This window comes from Bubalus kerabau, chromosome X, assembly GCF_029407905.1.
Source record: "Bubalus kerabau isolate K-KA32 ecotype Philippines breed swamp buffalo chromosome X, PCC_UOA_SB_1v2, whole genome shotgun sequence".
NCBI classification, from domain to species: domain Eukaryota; kingdom Metazoa; phylum Chordata; class Mammalia; order Artiodactyla; family Bovidae; genus Bubalus; species Bubalus kerabau.
In genome coordinates, this window is record NC_073647.1 from 69760055 (window position 1) to 69788051 (window position 27997).

Below are 27997 nucleotides of genomic sequence, written 5' to 3' on the forward strand. Positions count from 1 at the left end.
GGGGGGTATAACTTTTATTTTGGATTATCCTTGCCACAGGTCCAATGTTACCCCAGCTACATGAAATTCAACTGTAATTGTATTTGGAATCTGTGTGTGAGTGGATGATTTCTTTTTGCAAGACTCTTTTTTATTTATGTTTGACTTGGACTGGTATCAAAGTGACTCTGCATGCCTGAGTACCCAGAGAGCAGCTCACTCAGGTGGGGGTGTGCTAGCAACCTAGGAGTCAGTGACTCCTATGGATAATCCCCAATGTGGATAATGAATATAAGAACAACCAAAATGTGACGGATACAAGAATGGATCTATGTGGCTAAAGACAGAGGCTGCAATGAATTAGAAGTACACAATTTAGTATTATTAAGGAACATCCAGCATGATCGTGGATGCTCTAAATAGAGAAGAAGCCTGTAGGAACTCTGAGGTCATCTTCCTTCTCTATTCCATGGCCACTGGCCACTAATGAAACCCTATACTGCTCCAGTCTCCTGTGGAACAGCTAGCTCAGGGAGTTAGGACAGGTGATTAGGTCCTCTGAGGTTCAGTTAATTTTGCTCTTTTCCAAACCTGCCATCTTGCAAAATGTGTGTCACTGGTAAGAATAGAGATGGGGGTGACCGGCTAAAGCTGTTACAGAGGATACAATGAAGTTTCTGGTAGAGAATTTGGAGATTGTCTAAGGGATAGAGAAATACAAGCTGGTTCAAATTTTTTATAATAGATTTTGTTAATTTAGAAAAGAAAGCTGACAAAGGGCATCAGAACTACCATTAAGCATACAAAGAGGTGGATCAGAAAGCAGGAGGACAAAATTTGGGAGGAATAGTCTCAGAGAGCAAAGGTTGTTAAACACTGGACTGGACCACCAAAGGATGTTGTAGTATTTCCTTTCTTAAAGGTTGGAAGCTCAGCTGTCTCGGCTTGAGCCTTTGGCTAAAGACAGTTCCAAGGACAACATAGCAAAGACATGCAAGGCTCCTGTGGTACAGTCCAGGCGGAAGGTAGAACAGACCCAAAACCTTGATGACCTTTCCACTTCCTTCTAGGGCTCACCTCACAATCCGCAAGGTGAGCCCCAGGAGGAAGCGGGACTAATAATCATGTTCCCTATCTCAGAGCAATGGAAGGAGGAAGGGGCCCATCACAAATTATTCATAGAAATGGGAACCCTCTTGTACAGTTTGATTTTATACAAATTTCCCACCAAATCTTGCCTGAATCTGTCCAGAAATCGGCGCCAGTCCGTGTGAAATTGCCACAGTGACATATTTCCTGTCCTTCTACTGGGGCTTTGTGCATTCAGAGAAAGATTGGAACCTCTTTGACTTACTTCCCGGAAATACTCCTTAAGTTGGAGCTGAATATGCCTATGAACAATGCTGAGAAGAAATCATTGGAAGGTGGTGAGGACAGCCCCACCAACTTCTCAGCGACTGTGTCCCAGAATGTGGTAGAGGCGGTGCCCTGGAGCCAGGGGAAAGGCCTGCTGCTGATTTGGAGTGTTGAGTGTCACAGGGCAGAGCAGGACACCAGAGATATAAAAATAGCAGAGTGTTCTTACACTTGGAAGTGGGCTGTCAGAGGGGGCCTTCAAGCTAGGTGTACATGGATAAGTTAAAAAGTGAAAGTCGCTCAGTTGTGTCCAACTCTCTGCAACCCCATGGATAGTCCATGAGATTTTCCAGGCCAGAATACTGGAGTGGGTAGTTGTTCCCTTTTCTTGGGGGCCTTCCCAACCCAGGGATTAAACCCAGGTCTCCAGCATTGCAGGTGGATTCTTTACCAGCTGAGCCACCAGGGAAGCCCGTATATGGATACTGCTAACTGCTAACTGCTAAGTCACTTCAGTCGTGTCCGACTCTGTGCGACCCCATAGATGGCAGCCCACCAGGCTCCCCCGTCCCTGGGATTCTCCAGGCAAGAACACTGGAGTGGGTTGCCATTTCCTTCTCTAATGCATGAAAGTGAAAAGTGAAATTAAAGTCGCTCAGTCGTGTCTGACTCTTAGCGACCCCATGGACTGTGGCCTACTAGGCTCCTCCATCCATGGGATTTGCCAGACAAGAGTACTGGAGTGGGTTGTCACTGCCTTCTCTGGTATATGGATAAGAGGATCACATACACTGTATGATTTCTAAAATATTCCTGAGCTGGAAGCAGTTTTAAAAAATGAATCTCCTGTAAGCTGTTTTAGAGAAAATGTTAAATAAATAAGGTTTCCCATGTGGCTTAGTGGTAAAGAATCCACCTGCCCATGCAGGACACTTGGGTTCCATCCCTGGGTCGAGAAGATCCCCTGGAGAAGGAAGTGGCAACCCACACCAGTATTCTTGCCTGGGAAGTCCCATGGACAGAGGAGCCTGGCGGGTTGCAGTCCATGGGGTTGCAAAAGAGTCGGTACACGGCTGAGCGACTGACTAAACAACAACAAATAAAGAACAATACTGGTGGTCCTCAAACATGGCCTAAACCTTGAAAGTGGTAGGCAAATCACTGGATTTGGGGAGATTAGGCCATGTTTGAGGACCACCAGTATTGTTCTTTATTTGTTGTTTAGTCAGTCGCTCAGCCATGTACCGACTCTTTTGCAACCCCATGGACTGCAACCCGCCAGGCTCCTCTGTCCATGGGACTTCCCAGGCAAGAATACTGGTGTGGGTTGCCACTTCCTTCTCCAGGGGATCTTCTCGACCCAGGGATGGAACCCAAGTGTCCTGCATGGGCAGGTGGATTCTTTACCACTAAGCCACATGGGAAACCTTATTTATTTAACATTTTCTCTAAAACAGCTTACAGGAGATTCATTTTTTAAAACTGCTTCCAGCTCAGGAATATTTTAGAAATCATACAGTGTATGTGTTAGATGTACTCCTCCCCCTCCATACATGTTGAATAAATAAATAGCTATAAAAATAGAAAAAGTGCACGTACCACCTAAAATGGTCTTGCATACCACCAGCGCCTGTTTACCGTGCTTGGGGGGAACAGTGCTTTCTGTATAATGCACGCAGAACGTCCCCACCGCCAACAAGCATGGCTTTATTTCCTCCTGCAATGTAAAGCCGGCAGGGCTTTAGAGGGCTGAATGGCCGGGATGCCATCCTGAGCCTGCTTCCCTCACGCCTTCCTCTAGGGCTAGGGCCCCAGCCCTTACTGTTTTCCTCCTTTCAGGTGCCAACCCTGGCCAAGGCTGCAGTTTGCAGCAGAACACAGGGCCCTTATTCTTGGTCAAGTGCTCCTTCCCTCAAGCTATTTTCCCTGCTGAGAATTCCTCACTAGACCTCACTTAACTTGGACAGTGCCCTCTATGGAGCGGACTTCCTCAGCCTTGGCCCCAGGGGCTGCTTTGGCTGGAGTGCCCCCAAGCCCACATCAGTAGCCTGCCTGTCCAGCCCAGTGCTTACACGGGGCCCAGCCACCTCTGGCTGAGAAGCATGGAGTGCGTGGTGCCCCGAGCTGGGAACACCGTCTTCCCTGGGAGGCCAGCAACCCCCCTTTCTCTGAGCTGGCTCCCCGGGGGGTCAGGAGACAAAGGAAGCCCGAAGCAAGAACATGAGCAGTGGGGCCAAAGTGTTCTGCAGGCCAGAAAGATTGTGCCAATGCGGGCTAAACACAAGGACTATCTAACAATCAGGGCTGACCAACAAGGGAACCCGCTTGTGGGTAGATGCCTACAGGCTGAAGCAGTGTGTCCACCCCCTGGGGATGCTTTACAAGATTCCTGTTTCTGCTGGAAAGTTAAGGCCCTTTAGGGGCTTAGAGTCCTTTTTGCTGTTATTAAACAGATAATCATTCCCCATTCCACAATCCCCCTGCCCCCACCCCATCTAACTTGGACTCTCTCAGGGTCTCTGAATGCAAAGTCCCCAGAAACAAAACTGCTCTGAGGGAGGCAGGGCTGAGGCAGGGAGATCTGCCCGTTCCACTCTCCAGGCTCCCAGAGCTCCCTAACTTCCACTACCCACTGGGAGATGCTTTCCAGTTCAGGTCAGTCCAGCTTGAAAATACTGTGGTGAAGAAAATTAAACCAGGTGAAGACCCAAACCCCTTCAAGTTTAAAAGACACACACAGATTTTTATTTGTGACCTTGCTTGTTTGGAGGTGTAACCTCTATTTGGAGATGAGGGCGGTGGTACAATGCCTCCTGTCTTTCTTTGTGTCCTCTAAACTCTTTCTTCTTCTTCTTCCCTTCAAATTCACTTTCACCCCGGCCTCTCTTCCTCTGCCCTCAACTCTCTCCTCCCTTTCTCTGTTCTTTCCCTTCAGACCCCAAGGCACCAAGGAGGACCTTAGGGCTCTATATAGTGCAGCGCTATTCCCTGTGGGAATTCTAAGATCACTTGCAACCACCGGACTCTATGACTGATGTACTGAGGGACAAGAAATGATTGTCAAACCAACTGAGCTAAGAAGAAGGAGGGCAAGCTAGCAGCAAAGGAAGCAGAGTGTGTGACTCTGAGGGTGAGGGCACTAGGGCGGTAGGCAGGTGCCTGACAGGTGGGGCCGGCTTCTCTTCTACTCACCCTCCCCACTTCAGTAGAGAGGCTGGTGGGTACACAGTTGGCAGAGGACATTGGAGAAGATCTGCCATGTAGGGAGCCCTGAGCTCTCAAGCCTCTCCCGGTAAGGAGCACTCTCTGGTTAGTGAAGTGTCACCTACTGTGGCTATGGACCCTCATCATATAATCCAGGGAGAGATGGTCCACTATGAAGGAATCAGAATGCAGTGAAATGTACCAAACACTGACTTTCACCAAGCAGATTGGTTTCTGGTGGCTCATCTGTGCATAAGTGAGGGGGAGAGGAGCTATTTATAGCAGCAGTCAAATTCTCAAAGGGCCCTGCATTGAGTCATGCAGCGGTGGTTCTGGTGAAAGTGGGGCTTTACCAAGAAACCAGATTTCTAAGACAAAGGACCAGTCTAGTCCTTCTTCTTAGGTAGTCTTTTAGATGGGATGCAAACATCCAAGACCAGAAAATCCCGCTAGTTCAAATGATAATTTCTCCAAAGACACACACGAAGAACTGAAGAAACTCATTCTGGGTTGAGGAGCTGAGCTTTGGGGCTAAAGGGGTCACTGGGAGACATTTGGCAGAGAACTCATTAGCAACTATACCTTGACCACACCCCCAAACACCTTGGTTCTCGTTACTAAATCATTCCAAGTCCATCATCCTTGAGTTTTCAAAGTGGACCCTAATGTTCTATTCAGCCTAGATCCTCTCTTGCAGTTATGACTTTTTACACATTTACCATCTTCTCCTTTCCCTTTCTTGCTTATGTGAATCCCCTCTTCCTCCCATCCTTCTAACCTTCAGGGGTTCAATGACATATTCATGTGTCCACACATCCCATCTATACACAAGATGCTAGAGGTGTGATCTTCCAGAATATCTGAATTGGAAGAGAGTCAATAAACCCATTTTCTCTCTCCCCTCTCTCATTTTGTAAGTAGGAAAGCAGCCCACAGAAGGGCAGGGAGTTACTTACTCAAGCTCAAGCATCAGATTGGTGGCAAAGTCGGGACTTGAACCCAGATCTTCTGGGTCCAAATCTGACCCACTTTCTACAACCTCAAGCTGTAGCTCCTCCAGGAACTGTGCCTCCTCCATGAATTCGGGGTCCTCTACAAGCTGGGGCTCTTCCATGAGCTGAGGCTCTTCCAGCCTTTCGCCCTTCATTGTCACTGTTGCCCAGGGAAATCTTGATTGCCTGACTGGAGTTGGTTTCTCTCTCTCTCTTGCCTGGCTGGGGTTGGTTCCTTTCTCTCTCTCTCTGTACCTCCCTCTCATGCTCTAGCTCTCCCTCTAGCTCTCCCTCTATAGCTGCCGGGCTAGGGCAGGATCAACTGCAAACTCTTTCCCAGGCTCAGAAGAAAAAGTGCTCAGGGAGCCTCGGGGCCAGCCTGGGCTGGCTCAGTTGTGGAGGCGGGAGGAAGTTCCTGGCCCCGAGTGCCTTCGGGGGCTCCCAGGCTCTGAGGGAAGGCTGGAGCTCCTGGGGCAAGTGCTGCCCTCCGGATCTTCTGCTGAGGCCGGGCCAGCTTCCTAAACTAACTCTCAGACTGAAGGGGAGGGCCGGATCCTCCAGGGGAGCCCAGACAGTGGCTCTGCCAGCCAGCCCCTGTGGCTGGAACTTTCAAAAAGACCAATGTTTCAGCAACTTATTTCTTTTCCAACCCGAACAGCAAGCCTTTCTGTCCCCCTTGCATGACTGTGGCTGTGGCGTGCAGCCCCAGTCTGAACAGAAGCAGAATTCCAGGGCTGGGACTCCATAACACCCAAACCACTGGTCAATTCCATTAAATAAAATCAAATAGAAAACCACCATTTAGGCATCAGGGAGACCCAAAGCTGGTCTCTTGGCAGGGAGATGCTGTGTACCTACTGGGATGGGATATGCACAGCCATCTAGAGATGAGAAGTCATAAGACCACTGGGTTAGAGAATCAGGAGACATGGTTTCTCTTTTCAGCTGGTCACTAATTGGCCGTTTGGCTTGTGACAGGCACCCACCCATCTCTGGGCCTCAGTTTCCTCATTTGTAAAGGGTGAGGGTCAGACTGAATGACTGCAGAAACCCAACCAGTTCTGAGCCTCTGTGTCTCTGGCTAAGATGCAAGTGAAGGCAGAAGGTGCCAGCCCCCAACACTGGGTAGACAGAAGTTCAAGGTCTTGAAGAGGCAGTCCCCAGTCTCACTGCCCTCTGAAATCCTTCTCCATTTGCCAGCAGTGCCAGTAGGGTACCCTCATGCCTCTTCAGGTTTCAATCTCTGGAAAAATGTCAAAGCTCCCAGAAGTTTGTCCCTCGCAAACAGAAGGAAAACTAGAAGCCTTGTCAGTCATTTACACCTGAGTGTGAATGAAGAAGGTTCAGAGAGCAAGCCTTGACAGATATAAAGCTTGCCAGACTGGGCTGCAGGTGTTAGGTGGCTTTGGGCAGGACAGGTTGTGTGATTGATGGAGCAAGGGGAGGGGTCTGTGAGGGGACTGGTGAAAGAGGGAGATAAAGCATGTCCCAAAAGGTTTTGTTCTGGCTCTTCATATGATTTGCCTAATGATAAGGTAGGCTTCTCTTCACTGAGTGCTTTCTGGAATGTCCTCTCACTTAACCCCCACCCCTCAACCACACTTCCACCATTTTCTTTTTCTTTTCTTACTTCCGCCATTTTCTAAATGAGGAGACTGAGGTCAAGAAGTCACTTGCTAGCATCACATAGTCTGTCAGGCCCTTCTCTACTCCTCAGTGGCTGCTCTAGGGTCTTTTGAGGGTGAAGAAGCTCACCCCAGCTCCCCACAAAGGCCAGCACCTCCCACCCTATGGGGAGAAAAACTGGGAAAAACAGAATGGGGCCCTGACTCTCTAGGATCTTGGCTCCCCAGCATTCAAAAGCTATGGACATACCTTGCAGTTAATACTAGAATATACCAGCAAAGCCACCCACATCTGAATAGGTGGCTGAAGACATAGCATTTTGGAGACATGGTCATTTCGGGGGGCTAGTTTCGAGTATAATTTTCAGTGCATTAGTTCTTTATTCTCTTCACTGACATTCGCTCTGTTCATCTGGCAGGTGAAGAGCTCTTCAAAGTCTTTCTGATCTTGATTTTCAGCTGATAGGCCATTAGGGCCCTTAGACAATCACTCTGCCTAAATCATGGCTGCTTGATCTTGGCAATGAGAAAATTTCCTTGGGGGTTTGCTCCTATCTGAGGCCCCCATTGAGCCAGAGTAACTTCAAAATCCACACCTTAAGGTATTAGCAGTGACTGGGTTCATTTGAACTTTCCTTCCTACTGATTTGGGGCAAGAATCCCTCACAGACATAAATGATACAATGCCCAAGGTTTTAACAAGGTGACTTTTGTTTTTGTGAATTTTCTAATCCTGTGGGAAGGATTAGAACACCGCTCAGCCAGTGTTCTCACAGCTTCCTGCACCTTTTCTTCATTATGATCAATTGTAATGATATGGCTATTTGTGTAATTATTACTTGATGTCTGTCTCCACTACTAGATGGTAAATTTCCTGCCACGGGGATCCTGCCTGGCTTGTTGGCTGCCACTTTCTCCCCGTGTCTGATTTTCACGTGTGTGTGGAAGGAGAAATCCTCCTCTTCCCCAAGCACCTGGGGTGTGCAGTCTTATTTCAATGACCTCCCACACTGAGATGCTCCCCAAAATTGTTAAACCATTAGGATGGATGTCCCACGGAAGCTAATCTGCCTAGGAGATAAGAAAGCTGAAAGATTCAGAGGGGAATTAACAGCTCCTTAGTCTGTTCCCCCACATGATTCCAGTCCTAGAAGAGCTGGTAAAGAATCCGCCTGCAATGCAGGAGACCCCAGTTCAATTCCTGGGTCGGGAAGATCCCCTGGAGAAGGGATAGGCTACCCACTCCAGTATTCTTGGGCTTCTCTTGTGGCTCAGCTGGTAAGAAAGCCACCTGCAATTGCGGGAGACCTAGGTTTGATTTCCTAGGTTAGGAAGATCCCCTGGAGAAGGGAAAGGCTACCCACTTCAGTATTCTGGCCTGGAGAATTCTATGGACTGTATAGTCCATGGGGTCACAAAGAGTCAGACATGACTGAGCGACTTTCACTTCACTTCACTTCCATTTCCAATGGAAATATCATACGTGTTTCTATTATGAAAGTATTTTCCAAAAAACATTCATCTCTCACACATGCACTTTTCTTTTCCTTATAAGCGCCTGCATCTGATGCCTTTGCTTTCCCCACCTGTCTGACCCCTTCTGTCCATGATCCTTATTACGAGCACTCTCATAATTTTATTCAGTTCTTTATCACTAGTCACCACCTTCCCCGTGTTTGTATTTTATGTAACATCCCTTGGTAATTCTGTCTAGCTTCTCTGCATGCTGGTAGTCAGGAAGTTCTTTCTGTTATCTAATCACAGTTCTTCATGCTACAGTAGAGGCCTATTTCCTCTCGTTCTGTTTCTAGTGTGGTTTGGAAATGGCTAGTCACCATCTCTGAGTTGTGACTTTCTTATTTTTGAAGATCAACCTCTCTTTGACCACCGTCTGGCCCATTCTTATGCTCCTCTTCAGTCAATCATCTTGGCTCCTTTAGTTTGGCCCCACAGCTCCCTGAAGTCCCAGGCGTTAGCCAGTTGGCTAAGCAAGCTTCTCTTCCCTTCTGCATTCAGACTGTTTTTCAGCCTGGACAAATTATCTGACATTTGCACCCCAGAAAATTTAACCCTGGGGCCCCAGAAACGAATGCAGCCTGAAGCTTTGTCCCCACAGCCACTGTACAATGAGAAGCATTCACAACTTAGAAGGAGGCCTGCAAAGGGAAAGTAAAAGCCCGATGACCCTCTGTGGTTCTTTTTTTCTTTACAGTAAATAATTTACAAAAACAAATTTTCCTCCACCATAGGCTTTATCACTGGTCCCCAGGGCCAGCCTTTACGCATTTCCATACCGTCATGGACTATTTTTAGTGAAAGATGACATTAAGTACTGGCTGCCCTGTGGGCTTCAACCCCCATCTCTTCCTCCTGTCAGAATGTTGTCAGACCTCCCCTTTTGGACCTGCTGGCCACTTATAGCCTAGAAATATTTCCAAGAGTGTGAGTAGCTATGGCATGACTTCAGGGGTTTCTGAGAAAGCCTCTGTCTAAACATATCTCCTTAGGGTTGGGTCTGATGATTAGAATTTCAGCCATAGAGATTCATTTCTTTAGCTCAATATCACTTCCTCAGGAAGCCTTGTCTGATACTTTGTTACACTCTCAGGGAGGAGCTTATTCCTTATCCCTCTTGGCACTTCTTTGTAAGTATAGATTCATTGGTGTGGTTATTTTGGTTAATGTTCATCTCTTTACTCTTATTCCAGGATGGCTGTGGCCATGCTTTTTGTGAGTTCCCCACTCTATTCCCAGTGCCTAACAGTGGTCATGTATAGATCTGAGAGTTGGACTGTGAAGAAAGCTGAGCGCCAAAGAATTGATGCTTTTGAACTGTGGTGTTGGAGAAGACTCTTGGGAGTCCCTTGGACTGCAAGGAGATCCAACCAGTCCATTCTAAAGGAGATCAGTCCTGGGTGTTCATTGGAAGGGCTAAGCTGAAACTCCAATACTTTGGCCATCTCATGCGAAGAGTTGACTCATTGGGAAAGACCCTGATGCTGGGAGGGATTGGGGGCAGGAGGAAAAGGGGACGACAGAGGATGAGATGGCTGGATGGCATCACCGACTCGATGGACATGAGTCTGAGTAAACTCTGGGAGTTGGTGATGGACAGGGAGGCCTGGCGTGCTGTGATTCATGGGGTCACAAAGAGTCAAAGTCGACTGAGCGACTGAACTGAACTGAACAGTTAGCCTGTCACATGGAAGGCATGAGAGAAATATTTGTTGTTGACTGAATCTGCTCATGAACCTAAATGTGAATTTCCCAGAGCACTGATAGGAAAGTGTGTGGGCATGCATGCCCAGGACATTTAGCTTGGTGCGAGGGCCCCAGAAAGCAAGGTGCTGACCATAAGCAGCAATCTGCTTCCCCAGATGACCCAAGGCTGCTTCCTTTTTGCTACTCCAGCTGCCTTTCCTTTCCTGTCAGCTTGAGACTTCCCTCCTTCCTCAGCCCAACCCCAGGACCTTCATTTATATGGCATCTGGGAAGGAAGGGTTTGACCAAGGTATTGATACAAATAAGCTAAAATGATACCCTGTGGGGCCATCAGGAACTTTTTTCCAGAGAGATTTGGGTGAGCAGTGTGTGTGTGTGTATTCTTGGGCTTCCCTGATAGCTTAGCTAGTAAAGAATCTGCCCGAAATGCAGGAGACCTGGGTTCAATCCCTGAGTTGGGAAGATCCCCTGGAGAGGGGAATGACAACCCACTCCAGTACTCTTGCCTGGAGAATCCCATGGACAGGGGAGCCTAGTGGGCTAAATCCATGTGGTCGCCAAGAGTCAGGCACGACTGAGCAATTAACACTACTACACTACATATGTATTCTCAGGGCAGCGCCTTGAAATGATCCTGGTTCTGTTATCCCCTTCAGAAGGGGCCTGGTGGAGACTGAGGCCAGAGATCCACAGATGTGAAGCCATACCCCCAGACTCCTCTGGCACCCACTGTCAACTGCACTCCCACGCTTAGCCTTCTTGGTTCTGATTGGCTTTCTGCAAGCATCCTTGAGGGGTGCCTTTCTGCTCTTGGGCCCTGAAGGCCTCCACCTACCCCAGACTAGCTAGGCCCCTGAAGGGATGCTTGCTCCGACTCAGAGAGGGGCCACAAGAGGAGGGCCAGAGCAGGCCTCTCATACATGGAAAGTGTTCCTTGCTGTCCCCATCCCAGCCAGCTCCTTCTGACCCATGACCCTTGATGGACAGGCAAGGTGCCCCTTTCCCCTCCCAACCAGACAGCCTCACAGCTCTTCCCACGGGCCATTCTTTAAGGCCCTGCTGGAAGCTGCTGCCATAAAGAGACTCTCCCTTCCTAGTTTGCTTTGGCGCTGCCTAAATTTTGGGCTTGCAGATCCAGAAACAGTAAGCTTGAGGCCTTTCCCTCAAGAAGCAGAAGCGCCAGCTTAGCCTGCAGTGGCTGGTGGCTCCGCTGCAACCGCTTTGGTCCTGCCGCCTCCCTCCTCTACCCCTCCACCATGCCTAACGGGGCAGGCATTCAATAAATCTGCAGTAGGTGCTGGGTAAATAGCAGACCCGTGGTCGATAAATGATGGATTGATTAACTGAAGTACTTGGCCGCTCAGTACAAGGTCTAATGAGGCACTGCCGTGGTTCATTTTCCTGTGCACCTGGGGAAGCAGAGTTTAGTGCATTAGGACAGGGCCAGGTTTATCTTATTCCTTTTTCTTTGTTTCTTTTTGTTTTTTTTTTTTACTGCAACTGACTATGAAAGGGTGAGGGATAGAGAGAAGTGAGGGGCTGGAGGCCTGGGAGGGGCCTCAAGGAAGGGGAGTCCTGCACCTCTGCCTCAGTTCCCGCCCCTAACTGTCATTGGATTCAGGGAACTTGGGGAGCCCAGCTCTCCTGAGCCCCGAGATGGTGGTCCTGGGCTTGTCTGAGATTTGCATACAAATCACACCTGTCAGTAATTCCTGTGCTACCTTTTGACTTTACCTCCCTGTTTCTTCCTCCTTTCCTTGGACAGGAGGGCAGAGTCCCCCACTACACTCGGCCTGTGAGCCATTTACCCACTGACAACACAGTGTGACAGGCTGGGTGGAGACAAGGAAAGAGAAGAGGACCTATTGGTTTAGACAGAAACTTTGAGCCAGTGGACTATTAGATTGATGGGGCTATTCTGTGTTGTAGATATTCCTGTGAGTTTATCAGAGAAATATGTCATAGAATTTAGCAAGTCCCATTTCACTGGGGGCTCAGTTGCACCAAACCAGTAATGCCATTTTCTGAAAAGGCTAGGAAGTGAACTCAGAGAAGGCAATGGCACCCCACTCCAGTACTCTTGCCTGGCAAATCCCATGGATGGAGGAGCCTGGTAGGCTCCAGTCCATGGGGTCGCTAGGAGTCGGACACGACTGAGCGACTTCACTTTCACTTTTCACTTTCATGCATTAGAGAAGGAAATGGCAACCCACTCCAGTGTTCTTGCCTGGAGAATCCCAGGGACGGGGGAGCCTGGTGGGCTGCTGTCTATGGGGTCGCACAGAGTTGGACATGGCTGAAGCGACTTAGCAGCAGCAGCAGCAGCAGGAAGTGAACTAGGTATCACTGTGAATTCAGGCCAGCCTGGGGACTTTGAGACTTTGTGAAGAATGGATTGGGCCTCTCAGCTTCCACTAAACCCATCTCCCTAAAGTCCCCAGAACAGTACCTGACCCAACAAGCAGATACAAAAGGAAGAAGAACTTCTGACACCTGTTCTGCATCCCCCACCTCCAATGCACCAGGCTGACTTCAGCACTGTACCATCAGGTGACAGCAGGAGATGCCAACCCTCAAGAACACCCCAAACCACGCTTAAGTCCATAGCAGCTCACCTGCCTTGCTTACATGTGCTGCAGTGTGGGGGCCTCAGGGGGGAATCACCTTCACCACCTGGCACTTGCCTCTGAGCAGACTCTTGGCCTGACACTAGGCAGGGGAGGCTTTTCCTTTGGAAGTGTAGTGAGCTCTACTTAGACCCCCAGCAGGCTTCTGAATGCCTGGCCCCAGGGAAGCCTGCCACTGAGCAAGCAGAAGCTTGATGCCTCAGTAACCTGGCTCTGTTACATAAGGGACTACGAGAGATATGAGTCAGGGACCTCAGGCTGGCCCAGGCCCAGCCTAGCCTGGGAGTGAGGCTAAAAGGGAGGTGTGTGTTTGTGTGTGGGGGGAGAGGGGGTAAGCCAGGAAGGAGCTGCTGGAACCACTTCCCTTCCTCTCACTTCTCACCCCCTTCTTCCTCAGGGATAGCTATAGCCAATCACTGGCCTACAAAGCTGAGTGGGAATCCCAGCCAGACCCTGCGTTGTGAGCAGCTGCTCTCCATCTCCCCTGAAGAGAAGACAAGAGGAAGTAGGCTGAATAACCAAGGCTGTTTCGTGAGTAAATTCTTCCTTCTAGGAAGGATGGGGAAGGTCCCTGTGGGGCTTTGTTCACAGGCAGGGGCCTGATTTCAGGCTGGGCCTATTTGAGGAAAGTGGTTCCCAGGGGAGGAAGGCTGATCGCATGCCTGGGGCATCACTGACCAAGCAGCTTAGGGCTCTGGTTTCCCCTCGGGCTAGTGCTGCACAATGGGAAGCCTCCCAGTCAGTCTCCAAGCTGGCTGGGATCTCACACCTCACAAACTGTTTCCCATAGGGCAACAGCCACTTTGGGGCAGAGATTTCCAGGTAGAAGGTACAAGTGAATTAGCTTTGCCCCATGAAAAGACTCCCTCCTGCCCAGATTAGCATTTGAAAAAGCTTATTTTCTAGACTCCTCCCATCTTATCCCCACTCTGACTCCTTAGCTAAAATGGATTTTGGCATGGGTACGTGGTGGCTTCCATAAGCCATTTCCCCACGCTGACTCCTCATCAAACCTGCTTTGAGGCTGAGATCTAGCCTTCAGCCTTCACAGAGATCCCATTAGTCCACAGGGTCCTGCTCTGCTAAACCCATGGCCCCAAGCGAAGCCCTAACCCTTGTCCCATTATTGCAGGCAATGGGACAGCACAACATGTCCTGGGCCATTATTGCCTTCTTCATCTAAAAGAGAAATTTCGTCTTTTTTGACCCCTGTGGTCAAGGAATGCTCTCTCTTGAGTGCACTGAGCACACTGAGTGCCCCACCAAATGGGCCCAAGCTTCAGGCCCACTCAGCACATTGGCTTCTCCAGGGCTAGCGAGACTACTGCATGACACCAACCAATTTGTTATGTAAACCCAGCCAGTCATGGCAGATTATGGCTCTGTGGTTATCTTGAGGGATCCCTTACATAAGAGGAGAAAGTTCAGGTAAGAGCATAATCGTGATGCGCAAACACGACGCAATGGCTACCTCCAAGCTAAAGACATGGCTGACCTTATTCCTCTCAACCAGCCCACAAGGCACAGGCAAGTGCTCTGCTGGGCTCCACCACTCAGGGGACCCAGAGACCCTGGCAGCCTTGGCCAGACACATCCATCTCCGTTTACCCAGACTTCCTGGCCTTCATGACCTGTTATGGAAAGGAGCCAAAGCTCTACCTGGAATTGAGAGCTTGTTAGTTTATCTGGAAGTGCAAATATAAGCAGGATTGTTAACCTTCTCTTCAGGCGAGGAGGGAAAATAAGGTCACCCTGGAAAGAGTTATTTTCTGAGGTGTGGGCTCACATGGGCCCATTCCTGGCAAGACTGAGGAGGAGGAGGTGGAATTTGTGTTCTGTTCTTGTCACTTTTCTTGAAGAGCACGAATCTTCCATCCAGACCTCTCGAGCTCCGTGCTGCCCAGAGCCCCACATTGCAGCAGACCTTTCAAGGACTCTGGCCCCATCTCTCTACTTCTCTTCTCCAAACTTGGCTTTCATAGGTTCCATTCCCATAGAACCCTATTCCCAATGAGCTGTCACCCCCAAATGAAGTTCTGATAAACAAATCCACACAAGGTGGTCAATGGTGAGTAAAACATTTACATGTTACTCTTTTAAAAAGGAAATCTTGGGTAGCAAACCTGGGTAGACCCTGCCCATTCATGAGAGAGACACACTCAAACTTTTTCCAGTCCCTAATTTATGAGCATCCTGAAAGCACATCATTTCCCTCATAAAACTTTTATCATTTGGTTAAACTTCTTGGCTTTCTTTCATTGTAATCACTAGCACTAGCAGCTGACTCAGGGAGGGAGGCCTTCTCCCCAAAGAAATAGACATTTGCTCTTTTCATGGGCATTACTACACTTGAATGAATTGACTATGAGAAAAGGACTACAAAATTGGGTTGAAAAGTAGGTTCTGGGCAACTCCACTCCTAGGTAGAGACCTGAAAGAATTGAAAGGAGCTCAAAAAGATACCTGGACACCAATGTCCAAAGCAACATACTTCACCAGATCAAGCAGGTGGAAAGAACCGAAGTTTGTGAACAGATGAAATGGATGACACAAAATGTGGTGTATCCATCAAAGGAATGTCATTCACTCATAAACAGGAAGTAAGTGCTGATAAATGGATAGACCTTGAAAACATTGCCTCAAGTGAATGAAACTATACAAAAGGCCACATTTTGTATAATTCTACTCATACAAAATACCTCAAATAGGCAAATTCCTGAGATAGAAGAACGGAAGTTACCAAGGACTGGAGGGAGAGAACAGGGAGTTACTGCTTAATGAAATGAAGAGTTCGTCATTCAGTCATGTCTGACTCTTTGCCACCTCATGGACTGTAGCCCACCAGGCTCCTCTGTCCATGGAATTCTCCAGGCAAGAATACTGGAGTGGGTAGCCATTTCCTTCTCCAGGGGATCTTCTGGACCCAGGGATCAAACCTGGGTCTCCTGCATTACAGGCAGATTCTTTACCACCTGGGCCATCAGGGAAGGTACTAAATAGGTACAGAGTTTCTATTTGGGATGGTGCCAAAGTTCTGGAATGGGTAATACTGCTGACTGCACCATTGTGAATATACTTAATACCACTGACTTGCACACTTAAAAATGGTTAAAATGACAAATTTTATGTTATAAATATGTTAATGGTATATATGGATATACCTAATATATACATATTCTTTTTATACATATATAACATATACTCACATATGTAGTATATATAGTAGTTGCTGGTAGAGCAGCAGGGTCACTCACCACCCAAAGCCTCTGAGCACATGGAATTCACATCTGTGTCTCAGCAAAAAGACAATTTCTAACACGTCAGGGCTCTCATGAGGTATACAAACCATGAATGTTACGTCTACAAATGCATTTGTGTTTTCAACAGACAATGTGTCCTAATTCAAGGTGCCTATTCTTTGTCAGACCACTAGGCACTAAGGAAAAAGTTATTTTAAATTACCCTGGGCTAGGAAAGGACTTTCAGAGGTTGATACCAAAAGCAAAGCTCACAAAGGCAAAGAATAACAGACTTAAGCACATAGAAACTCAAAACCTTTTCCCAGCAAAGTACACCATCCTCAAAATCAAATGGCAAAATTAGTTGAGAAACGGTTGCAACCTCTAAATCAGAATTTCTTGTGGTGTGGCCCAAGTACTGCTGCACTATGGAATAGGAACGCAAGGACAGAAAACTGATCTTAGAGTATAAAATTAAGCTCTACAGCAAGCAGGTGGGAGAGTTTTGCCCCCCAGATCCTCTCAGTTCAGTTCAGTCACTCAGTCGGGTCCAACTCTGCGACCCCATGAATCACAGCACGCCAGGCCTCCCTGTCCATCACCAACTCCCGGAGTTCACTCAGACTCATGTCCATCGAGTCAGTGATGCTTCCAGCCATCTCATCCTCTGTCGTCCCCTTCTCCTCCTGCCCCCAATCCCTCCCAGCATCACAGTCTTTTCCAATGAGTCAACTCTTCCCATGAGGTGGCCAAAGTACTGGAGCTTCAGCTTTAGCATCATTCCTTCCAAAGAAATCCTAGGGCTGATCTCCTTCCGAATGGACTGGTTGGATCTCCTTGCAGTCCAAGGGACTCTCAAGAGTCTTCTCCAACACCATAGTTCAAAATCATCAGTTCTTCAGCACTTAGCTTTCTTTACAGTCCAACTCTCACATCCATACATGACCACTGGAAAAACCATAGCCTTGACTAGACTAACCTTTGTTGGCAAAGTAATGTCTCTGCTTTTGAATATGCTATCTAGGTTGGTCATAACTTTCCTTCCAAGGAGTAAGCGTCTTTTAATTTCATGGCTGCAGTCACCATCTGCAGTGATTGTGGAGCCCAAAAAAATAAAGTCTGACACTGTTTCCACTGTTTCCCCATCTATTTCCCATGAAGTGATGGGACCGGATGCCATGATCTTAGTTTTCTGAATGTTTTCCTCAGAAATCAGGTTCAGGAATATACATTTATGAAATCATTACTTTGAAGACTCAGAGAAGCACAAATAATTTTTATGCAAATTTTTCTCGGAAGCTTGATCTCTGAATCCACATCTTTCCCTTTACTACTATATATCACATCAATAGGGAAGGTTAAAAGAATTAACACACGTAAAACAACTAGAAATCTTGCTATTATTTTCTGAGTATCTAAGTGGGGACCAGTTGTTGCCGGCGCAGAAGCTTAAAGGTAGAGTCCAAGGGCTCTCAGAGCTGCAGGAGAACTCAGATTCAAAGTAGCTCAAATCACACTGGCTGGGGTACTGGGGAGCTGAAGAATAGAGCTGATTAAGTAGTTCTGGATAAAATCTTAGAAATAAATTTGAGATTACAACAATGACAACAACAGAATATGGCAAAAGCTCCCCTTTCAGCTTGCTATACTTAACTGATCAGAGAATTTGTTGTTGTTTAGTCACTAAGTTGTGTCCAACTCTTTTGTGACCTCATGGACTGTAGCCTGCCAGGCTCCTCTGTCCACGGGATTCTCCAGGCAAGAATACTGGAGTGGGTTGCCACTTCCTTCTCCAGGGGATCTTCCCGACCCAGGAAATGAACCCATGTCTCCTGCATTGGCAGGTGAATTCTTTACCAATGAGCCACCATAGAAGCCTAGATCAGAGAATTAAGGCCCCTCAAATTTCAACTTTGCAAATTTTTTAATAGGCTGCATTTCAATTGAAAAAAAATTAGCTCTTTGCCCAGCATATTCTATCTGCCTCTTAGGTTTTCCAGTTTTAGAAGCATTTTCAACAAATAATACAGTATAATAGATTGACCAATCATCCCAGTTTCCCTGGGACTGTCCCTGTTTGAGCACTGAAAGTCCTGTGTTGGTGGAAAGTCCTGGGATGGTTGGTCACCTGACCTAATTAGGACATTTTAACCATTTGATTAGTTTATGGGCTAATATTTGCTTCTGCTTAACAATTCTTCCTTCATCGACAATTCTTTAGTGTCCTACTGATCTGAGGTGGAGTCTTGGCTCTGCTCTTCATTGTAAGGCATCAAGAAAGTTATTTAATTTTCTCCAGCCTTAATTTCCTTCATTAAAAAATGAAGAATGTACCACAGGGAGGAGGGAGGAGGGTTCAGGATGGGGAACACATGTATACCTGTGGCGGATTCATGTTGATATACGGCAAAACCAATACAATATTCTAAAGTTAAAAAATAAAGTAAAATTAAAAAAAAAATGAAGAATGGTGATAACAGTACCCATTTCATTGGGTTGGTGTAAAATTAAATGAGGCTATGCAGATATAATGCTTAGCACACAATGTAAACACTCAGTAGATGTTTAGCTATTAATCTATTATAGTTATTAATTACCTAACACAAGATTGAAGAGCTGGTGTATAAAGCACATCTCCCCCCAACAAGTAGTTTAGAGGGACTATTTACACACCAATGAGCTACATGCCCATTACCACTGATTCATACATATATACACAACACTATTCATCAGGGCTTCTACCAGGCTATCAGAGTTACTGCATGTGGTTCATACCAGAAAAAAAATCATATTTAAACCCTTATAAGAATTTTCCAAGAGTCAATTAAAGTTGTAAAATCTTTACATAGGACCACACCAACAATTAAGCAGTCATCTAGCCCAAAAAAAACCTTTATTGAGTACTGGCAGTATAATTAGAAGCCAAGGGAAAGCCAAGTAAGTGGAAAACACACCCTACCCTCAAATTGCTTACACTCTTGTGTTCCAAGGAAACCAAGAGCTAAGCTGAGAGTCAGGGACAGGTCAAAGCAGAAACCAGATAGAAATCAAGAATCTGCCCCACGCTTCCTCCCAAGAATATATGAGCCCTTGCAGCAGGGGAGTGGGCTGTAGGAGGAAAGGCAGAAAGAGTCACTTCTCCAGAAGAGATGGCCATGAAGGAGACAAGTTAGAGGAAAAAGACACTCAGGCAGGAATCTGAAGTATCAAATAATTAAATGGAATAGAAGTAACAATGATGGCTGTGGTATGAAGCTAGAAAACTAGGGAATAAATGAAGTAGGAAGAGGAAATTTTCACTCAGAAGACTGTCCAGCCTAGATTTTGGAGAAACCCCATGACCAGCAATAATGGCCTCCTATTTTGCCAATGAGCATGTCATTGTAGGCAAACTTTCAACCAAATTCAGAATCTCCAGTCTCTAAGGTCCCAGTTGTGAAGGCAAATGACAGAATGGTTTGTCTTTCTGGAACTGTTAAAGTGGTTACCACAGGACCCTGTCACTCCCCAGCCTGGGGGCTTGAGCTGCTCTGTTCCCAGGAGGGGAGGCAGGGTGCTCAGAGACAACTTCCCAATGATATGCCCTGTTCCCTCCACCAAAGCCCTCAGCCCCCAACCCAACCTGGTAGCATTTCCAGGCTTTGCCAAGAACCAAGAGGTGTCAACAGAGTAGGTGACAAAGGAGGTCTTGCTGTTTTCAAGAAATCCAGACCACCAGAAAGCCTCCCAAGGTGTGGCACAAGTGAACACTTTGATTTCAGACTTTCAGCCTCACATCTCACTCACTTATGTCTGACCCTCTCAGGCCTCCAACCTAGGACCCAGAACTGAGGAAGTGTCCCCTCTTATGTTTCATCAGGCCATTTTGGAGCAGATTCTCCCCCAGTTGAAAGAGTGCAAGTGCTATGAGTTGTCTTTCCAGGTGTCGCTGCCACCCATCCCCCACTACCTACAGCCCTAAGCTCAGTAGACTATTAGGAACCTGTTAGGGCTTTCGCTAGGCAGGGTTGCAGTGGCTGTGGTCTGAATACACTTGTAGTAATCTTTCACCAGAAATGAAGATTCCCTGGAAACTCAGCCTGGTTTCTTAGAGACAATGAGATAAATTGATGCCTAAAGCGAAATAATAGATGAGAAAGGGCTTTGATGGCGTGGAAAATAATGTTATAATAATGCTAACGAAGTCGGCAGCCTTGCTTGTCCCCTCCTGGAACTTCTGGGACTGTGGAAGCTAACCTGGGCTGAGCACTAAGTGAGGTAGTTCTTGCCCAGCTCAATGGCTTTTAAAATTTCCTATTTGTGTCTCACGGACAAACCATCAAATTATTCAATTACTCTGTGGAAGCCCAAAATTACTTATTACCTTGTCTGAACACATTACCTGCCCATGACTTGGAATCTCAGAACTAGAAGGAAGCTTAGAGACCAGAGAGGTCAAGCAACTTGCTCAGGGTCTAGAGACATAGACCTTGTCTATGTCACAACACAGGGAACTAGACACATAACTTGTACTACAACCGAGGTCTCCCACAGAGGGTTTCTCTTTCTCTTACGTAACCTGTGACCTTGAAGAAGAAAACCCACCCACCCACCCCCACGCGCGTGCACACACACACACACACACCAGTGCCTCATTCCTATGGCTCTAAGAACACCAAACCCACAGCTGAGTTTCCTAAAGTTGCCTCTCCTGCCTCAAAATTGCTGCAGTTGTCTCCCCAAGACCGGCTCTTACCAGAGTGCCTCAGACTGGAAGACTGCAGCCACCTTTGGTCTTCCCATTGTGTTTTTCTCCTCCACTCTCCCTTTCTTGCCCTTCAGCAGGATTTCTAGAAAGTCTGACCTGCACTCCAACAACAGGTTTGCCATGACATGGACTCATCCACCCTCCTGTCCTGGGATGCTCTTTGGGGCTGCTTTTAGCTGTCACTGGAAATGGAAGGCTATGATCCATGGTGGATCATGTATGGGGAGGGGTCCCTCTATCCAGAGTTTCAAGAAATTCTCACAGTCTCTAATTTTTCTTATTCCCCGTCCTCCCCCACACCTGCACACATAGCAGCTGAATCTGTCGGGACAATTTGCTTGCCCCTATTTCCAGTCAGGGCCACTCAGTAATTTAAAAGCCCTTGCAATTTCTGCTCAAGTTTGCCTGTTTGGAAATGGACTTTTGATAGGCGTGGAAGTCAGGTCCCAAGAGCATCCCATGGCAGACTCTCCAAAGTGGCCATAGAAATGTAGGCATTTGGGTAGAAAGTGCCGCCGGCTATCCCCAAAGCATCTACCACTCTGTCGCTCTGTCCATCTTCTGGGCTCCAGCATTTCCCCAGCAAAGCCTCCGCAGGCACCTTTCCAAACAGGGCTCCCACCTGCCAGGCCTCCCCTCAGCCACACAGGAATCCAGGTAGCCTCCTGGATCGGGTTGTGGCGGTCCCGGGCGCCCAAACCTCCAGTGCCCCTCTCGGCCTTCCAGAGGGGGCGCATTCAGCCCAGGCAGGTGCGAGGCAGCCGGGACAAGGTGCCCACCCGCGCGTGCCCCGCCACCCACCTGTGGAAGAAGAGCAGAATGGAAAGCATGGTCTGGTCGATGTTGCGGTTGCAGATGCCCTCGTTGATCAGGTAGCAGGGGTCCCGCAGTACAGGCTCTAGCGAATCCTGCCGCATTATGCTATTGATCTTGTCGGTGTTGAGGTTCTCGAAGACCAGCTTCTCCTGCAGCTGCCGAAAGTTGCTCACGGTGGGGCTGCCCGAGTTGTTGTCCCCGCCGTTGTCGCGCTGGAGCCCGCTCCGGTGGGCCAGGTCCAGGCAGCAGTTGCAGCAGTCGAGGCCGACAGGTGAGCGGCAGTCGGACTTGGGCTGGGCCATGTTCTCCGGCTCGGGGGCCGCCTGGCCCGGGAGGTCAGGGGCAGTTGGCAGGTGCGCGCCCGCCGGGCCGGCCGGAGGAGACTCCAGGGTGTCTGGGACAGACAAGCTGAGAGGAGAAGAAGAGTTGGAATTGAGCGTCAAAAGCCGGCCACCGTCGGCTCGGCCCCCTCTTGGCTGCGCCGCTCGGGGTGCGAATAGAAACAGCTGGACAAACAGCTCTGAGCGGATCCTTCGGGCTCACTTCCTCCTCTTCCTCCTCCTCTCCGCCCCCCTCCTCCTCCTCCGCCTCTTCAGGCCAGGGCCGCCCCCCACCCCCACCCCGAGGTGCCGCACGCGGCCCCCGCGCCGTCCCAAGTTTCCCAAGTGTGACAGCGGGGGCCGGGGGCGGACCTGGGGTAGCAGGAAGGGCGGGCGGCGGGGCCGACAGAGAGCCGGGGCGCGCCCTCGCTCCTTCCCTCTCGGGTTCCCTCCCTCCTTCGCCAGCTCGGGGACTCGCCGGCTCTCAGGCTCTCCGGGGCTGCGCCGGCGGAGCGGTGGCAGAAGCCGAGCGCGAGTGAGCGAGCGAGCGAACCGCGCGCCCGGGAGTCCGCGCGGGGCCGTGACAGCATGCAAATGACCCGCCGGGGGGCCGGCCGACCACGCGGGGCCGCCGCCGCTTCTCCCGCGCGCGCCCGGAGGCCGGCGGCACGGTACTGTGCCCCCTCCCCCGCTCCGCTCCCACCGGGCTTCCGCCCCCATCTTGCCCCAGCACCCGCAGGGCCGCCCGCACCTTCTGCCGTTCTCCCGGGAGCCCGGCCCCGCTCGGCCTCCTTCCGTGAGCCCCGCCGCGCTTTGGCTCGGGCTGTCTTGCGGCTTCTGGCGCATCTTGGGCCAGGAATCCCCGAGAGCCGCCGCGCCACCCCCGGTCTCGAGCTCAACGGGCGGACCAATGTGCCTGGTCCCACCGCGGACGGGTCCCCCTACAGGAGAGACGCCGCCTTCGAGAAGCGGGGTGGGGGTGGGGTGAGGTGCAGAGAGCGCGTGGCCCCTGCTGGGTGTCCGAGGGCGCCGTGCGCGCCTCGGGGGTAATCGACACGCGCCTGCAACAAAACTCACAGACGTACGCTCAACCGCTCCTCGGTTTCTGTCCGTTTCTTCTCTCTTCATTCCTTTCCCCCTTTCCCCTCAATTGCTCTCTCCTATGTCTTCCCTGAACCCCATCTGAGATGGTCTCTGCTCCAGCTTCCTGGAATGCCATTCCGTTAGTAGTTCTCCCTCTGTCTGCACTCCCCACCCCCACACCTTGCTTCTCTTTGCCCTTCTTCTTCCATTCTTTCTCTCATATTTATTTTTCTGTTCCTTTGCCCCTCTTTCTCTCATTTATTTTTTTTTCCTCTTTCTTTACTCCTTTCGGCCCTTTCTTTCTTGCCCCCTTTCTTATTCCTTTTTCCTCCCTTTCCTGGATTTCCTTATTTAGGATTTTTCTCTGCCATTCCTCTTTTACTCCTCTCGGTTTCTTTCTTTCTCCTTTCCTTTCCCTCATTTTATTCCCCCCATGCTCCCCTCACTTCCACACCCCCTCATTCTCCTTAGTTTTGTCTCATCCTCCCTATTTCACTTAGCTTCCCCAATTTTTCCAAACTTGCAGTTTTTTGCTCCCCACCTACCACCTTGTGAAGTGAAGTCGCTCAGTCATGTCTGACTCTTTGCGACCCCGTGGACTGTAGCCTACCAGGCTCCTCTGTCCATGGGATTTTCCAGGCAATAGTACTGGAGTGGATTGCCATTTCCCTCTCCAGGTGATCTTCCCTACGCAGGGATCGAACCCGGGTCTCCCACATTGTAGACAGACGCTTAACCGTCTGAGCCACCAGGGAAGTCCTACCTACCATCTTTGGTGATCTCTATCCTTACCTTTTGGAGGAGTGTAGTGATTGGTTGTTCATGGATGCTGCAGAGTGTCCTGAAACCTTGGCCTGAGGGGTTCTTGGCTCTGAGGGAAAAGTGCCCCTGGAGCCGAGCTGAGGTGAAAGGGCACATTTGTGGAAAGCAGGCAGATTTGTGGAAAGCGGGCAGGTCTAACCCCAGCCGTGTGTATGTAAGTGGTAGGGTTCTGAAGTGTCTCAGGACTTGGAGACTTGAAATAGTTTGTATACATAGAATTCAGTAATTATTGGTTTCTGAGAAAAATTCAAAATATTCCTAATGTTCAGTTTTCACTTAAAACTCAAATGGATTGCAGTCAGCACTTCCCCACCCTTCTTTCAGCTCGCTTTCACAAGGCCATGGCCCTTGCGATAGACCAGTACATACTGCCATCTTGTGCTCACAAAGTGGAACGTTTCTTGCCTGAGTCAGATCTTGGCAGAGACGTTAGAGGTGCCCCCTAGTGGGATTCACACTGCACTCGTCCTGAGAGCACGAGGTTAAAAGAGGCAGATCCTCTAGCTAAGAGGGCTCGTTGGCCAGGCTGTACATCTGGATACCAGTCAGGGCACAGCCACTCTCTTTCTAGTGCCACTCCACTTATCTGAGTCTCTGGAGATCGGGCTTTCATAGATTTAACATTCCCTCTGTGTGCCACAAGTATCACCCCCATGATGAGGAGCAAAGGACAGTTAACAAACTCCTGTTTCCAAGGCTCTATAGATCTTACAAGGGGCCCGGCAATTTTCAGAAATGGAAGGAGGACAGTACTCTCTCTGCTGTAAGACGCAGAAAGCCAAAACCGATCTATATCCCTGCCTCCTGACAGGATCCCAAGATAAGACAGGAAAGAGGGGTTGCAAGGTCACTGACTGGGCCAGCAAAGCTGAGGGTATGGTCCCTGTGTTCTCACAGACTGTTCAAGACTGTTTATCTCAAAAAAGCCAGTCGTTTAGATGCATTAATTTCCCTTTTTCTTCTTCATTGTCTTTTTTTTTAATGTTCTTGGTTAAAAGCCAGAGGAGGTAGTAGAATATGAAATTTCATATGCATTATGTAGACTTATAGCCGACTGAATTGTTTTTTAATTACAGTGTTTATGATTTTCCCTCTTGTTTATAATTATTTTATGTTAAACATTATAACAAAATATATTAGCTTCATAAATGTTTATTTAATTTGTGTTTTGAGAACTGCAGGGGCCTTTTGCTTCTACACTTGCCTGAATTCTTTTATCTTTGTGCATAACCTTGGGACAAGGCCCTGGTGGAAGTATTTCCTTCTTGGCATTTGGCACCATTAAACTCCAGAGTTTGTCCCCTTGACATTTCCCTTGTTGTAGTCCTTGCTAGCAAGCAGTATTGTTAATAATTCAGTACAGCTTTGCATACTATATCCAGGCTGATCAAGAGCAAATATAACTTAGAAGAAAATCTAGATAGTTCTGAGATAGAGTTCAGAAAGCTGTTGTGTATTTGCACACAAGTCCAGCGTGTATTGACATATAGCATACCTTCCTGAAAAGGCTGACTGGTCAGGGCCTTCTTGGCTCCTCTCTGTGAAGCCTCCCTCTGCTCACATATGCTGTGTTGGATGGAGAGACTCCCAAGTAGCAAAACGTTCTTATATAAACCCAGTGAGCAGAAGGGGACCAACTTACAGACAGGGTGGAATAGAAAGGGGGAAAAAAGGGATACCTTCTCTGATGGAGTCATCAACAGTCACTCTCTGCTCGCCCTGTGCCAAGTATGGGGTGAGTGGGGATTCAGAGGTAAGTAAGACACAGCCCAAGTACCAAAGAACTCATGGTCTAGTTGGCAAAACAGAGACATAAACAGACAAAAACAGCACAATCTGGGAATGACAATGGAGGCCTGGTGTGTTGGGGGGAAGCACTGCTGTGGGAGTGTGGAGAAGGGGTCAGCTCTGGAAGGAGGGAAGGGCACTCTCCATGGAGAGAGGAGAACACAGAGGCCTGGAGGTGACAACAGCATGTGTGCAGGGGGCTGGGTATGAATTACAAAGAAGTTCAGTGTTACTGGAGAATAAGATGTGAAAGATGGAACGATGAGAGTGAAGGCTAGGAAGAGATTTGGGGACCAGGTATCAGGGGACCTCATGTGAAACAGGAAGGAAATCCTCCTGCTTCACAAGTTTGCCACATATTCAGTAATTATTAAGAAAAGGAATAGGTATCATTTACTGAGGTCATGCTATGTGCTGGGTACTTTACATATATTATCTTATTTAATCTTCACAACAATCCTATGAAGTAGGTTATGATTCCAGTAATGAGATGGCCTTGGGAATGTTCAAGAAGCTCTCATGTCACATAAGTAGTAAGTAGTGGCATTTGGATTTGAACCCACCCCTTTCCAACTTCAAAGCTTATGCCTTTAACCATTAGGTGACTTTTTAGTTATGGTTTATCAAACATTTACAAAGCATAACATCTATTTTAAGATCACATACTCTTAAAAAAAGTGTAATCAATGATTTACTAACACACACACACTTCCTTTTTTAATATTTAAATTTTTTTATACAATTTTAAAAGGTTACTTTCCATTTACAGTTATTACAAAATATTGGCTATACTCCCCATGTTATACAATACATCCTTGAGCCTCTCTTACACCCAACAGTTTGTATCTCCCACTCTCCCACCCCATATTGCCCCTTCCCTCCACTGAGCCACTACACTGTTCTCTATATGTGAGTCTACTTCTTTTTTAGTTATATTCACTAGTTTGTTGTATTTTTTAGATTCCATAAATAAGTGATATCACATAGTATTTGTCTTTTGTCTCACTTATTTCACTTAGCATAATGCCCTCCAAGTCCAACCATGTTGCCCCAAATGGTAAAATTTTGTTCCTTTTAATGGCCAAGTAGTATTCTGTTATGTATGTATATATATCCCACATCTTCTTTTCCATTCATCTGTTGATGGACACTTAGGTTGCTTCCATATCTTGGTGAGTGTAAATAATGCTGCTATGAACGTGGGGGCACATGTATCTTTTTAAAATAGTGGGATTTTTTCCAGATATATAACCAGGAATATAATTGCTGAATCATATGGTAGTTCTATTTTTGGTTTTTTTAAAAACCTTCATACTGTTTTCCACGGTGGCTGCACAAATTTACATTCCCACCAACAGTGTACAAGGGTTTCCTTTTTTCCATATCCTCATCAACATTTGTTATTTGTGTTCTTATTGATGACAGCCATTCTGACAGGTGTAAGGTGATATCTCATTGTAATTTTGATTTGCATTTCTCTAATAGTTAGTGATGTTGAACATCTTTTCATGTGCCTGTTGGCTTTCTGCATTTCCTCTTTGGAAAAATGTTTATACAGGTCTTCTGCCCTGACCATTATGTTTAAAAACTTTTATTTGTGCTGCAGAGAGCCAGAAAGGAAATTGATTAATCTGGTATAATAATTAATATTATAATAGCTGAATTTTTTTATTATTACCATGTGCTAAATATTTCCAAGTGCTTCCAGAGACCTCACCTGTGCTTTACATAGTATTATCCAGTTTAATTATCACAACACGCCTGTGAGATACTACCATCATATCCACTTAAAAGATGAGGAAACCAAGGCACTAAGAGGTTATATAGGGTATCTAGAGAATAGGAACTGTCTCTAAGCACTTGCAATCTGTTAATAATTAGGTGCAAGTTAAGACATACAATAGTTTTTAGGCAAGCCCATTTCCCTACCATCAATACTCAGATTTGTTAAAGTTTCTTAATGGGAGAAAGCAGATTATTCTTCCTGAAACTTTTCAAAATTGTTCACAGATTTGTAGACCGCTATAGGTTAGTAAGGGATTCTCAAATGACACAGTGGTAAAGAATCTGTCTGCCAGGTCTGGAGATGTGGGTTCAATCCCTGCATCAGGAAGATCCCCTGGAGGAGGAAATGGCAATCTTGTGTGGAAAATCCCATGGACAGAGGAACCCAGGGG

The 27997-nt window shown here is 47.7% G+C and overlaps 1 protein-coding gene across 2 annotated transcripts in view; it reads right to left on the reverse strand.

Moving 5' to 3' along the window:
* The window catches only part of TSC22D3 (TSC22 domain family member 3), a 66670-nt gene extending 43621 nt beyond the window's left edge, over nt 1-23049 (reverse strand). The window contains exons 1-2 of one of the 2 annotated variants that reach the window (XM_055565694.1): nt 22879-23049; nt 21793-22215 (exon numbers count right to left, since the gene is read on the reverse strand). In XM_055565694.1, coding sequence (XP_055421669.1) covers nt 21793-22215; nt 22879-22973 — 518 coding nt within the window. In that variant the 5' untranslated portion in view covers nt 22974-23049. Of the gene's footprint in view, nt 1-21792; nt 22216-22499; nt 22667-22878 lie in introns of those variants that run through there. The other variant, XM_055565695.1, reaches the window with a different exon arrangement.
* Nucleotides 23050-27997: the final 4948 nt, after the last annotated feature.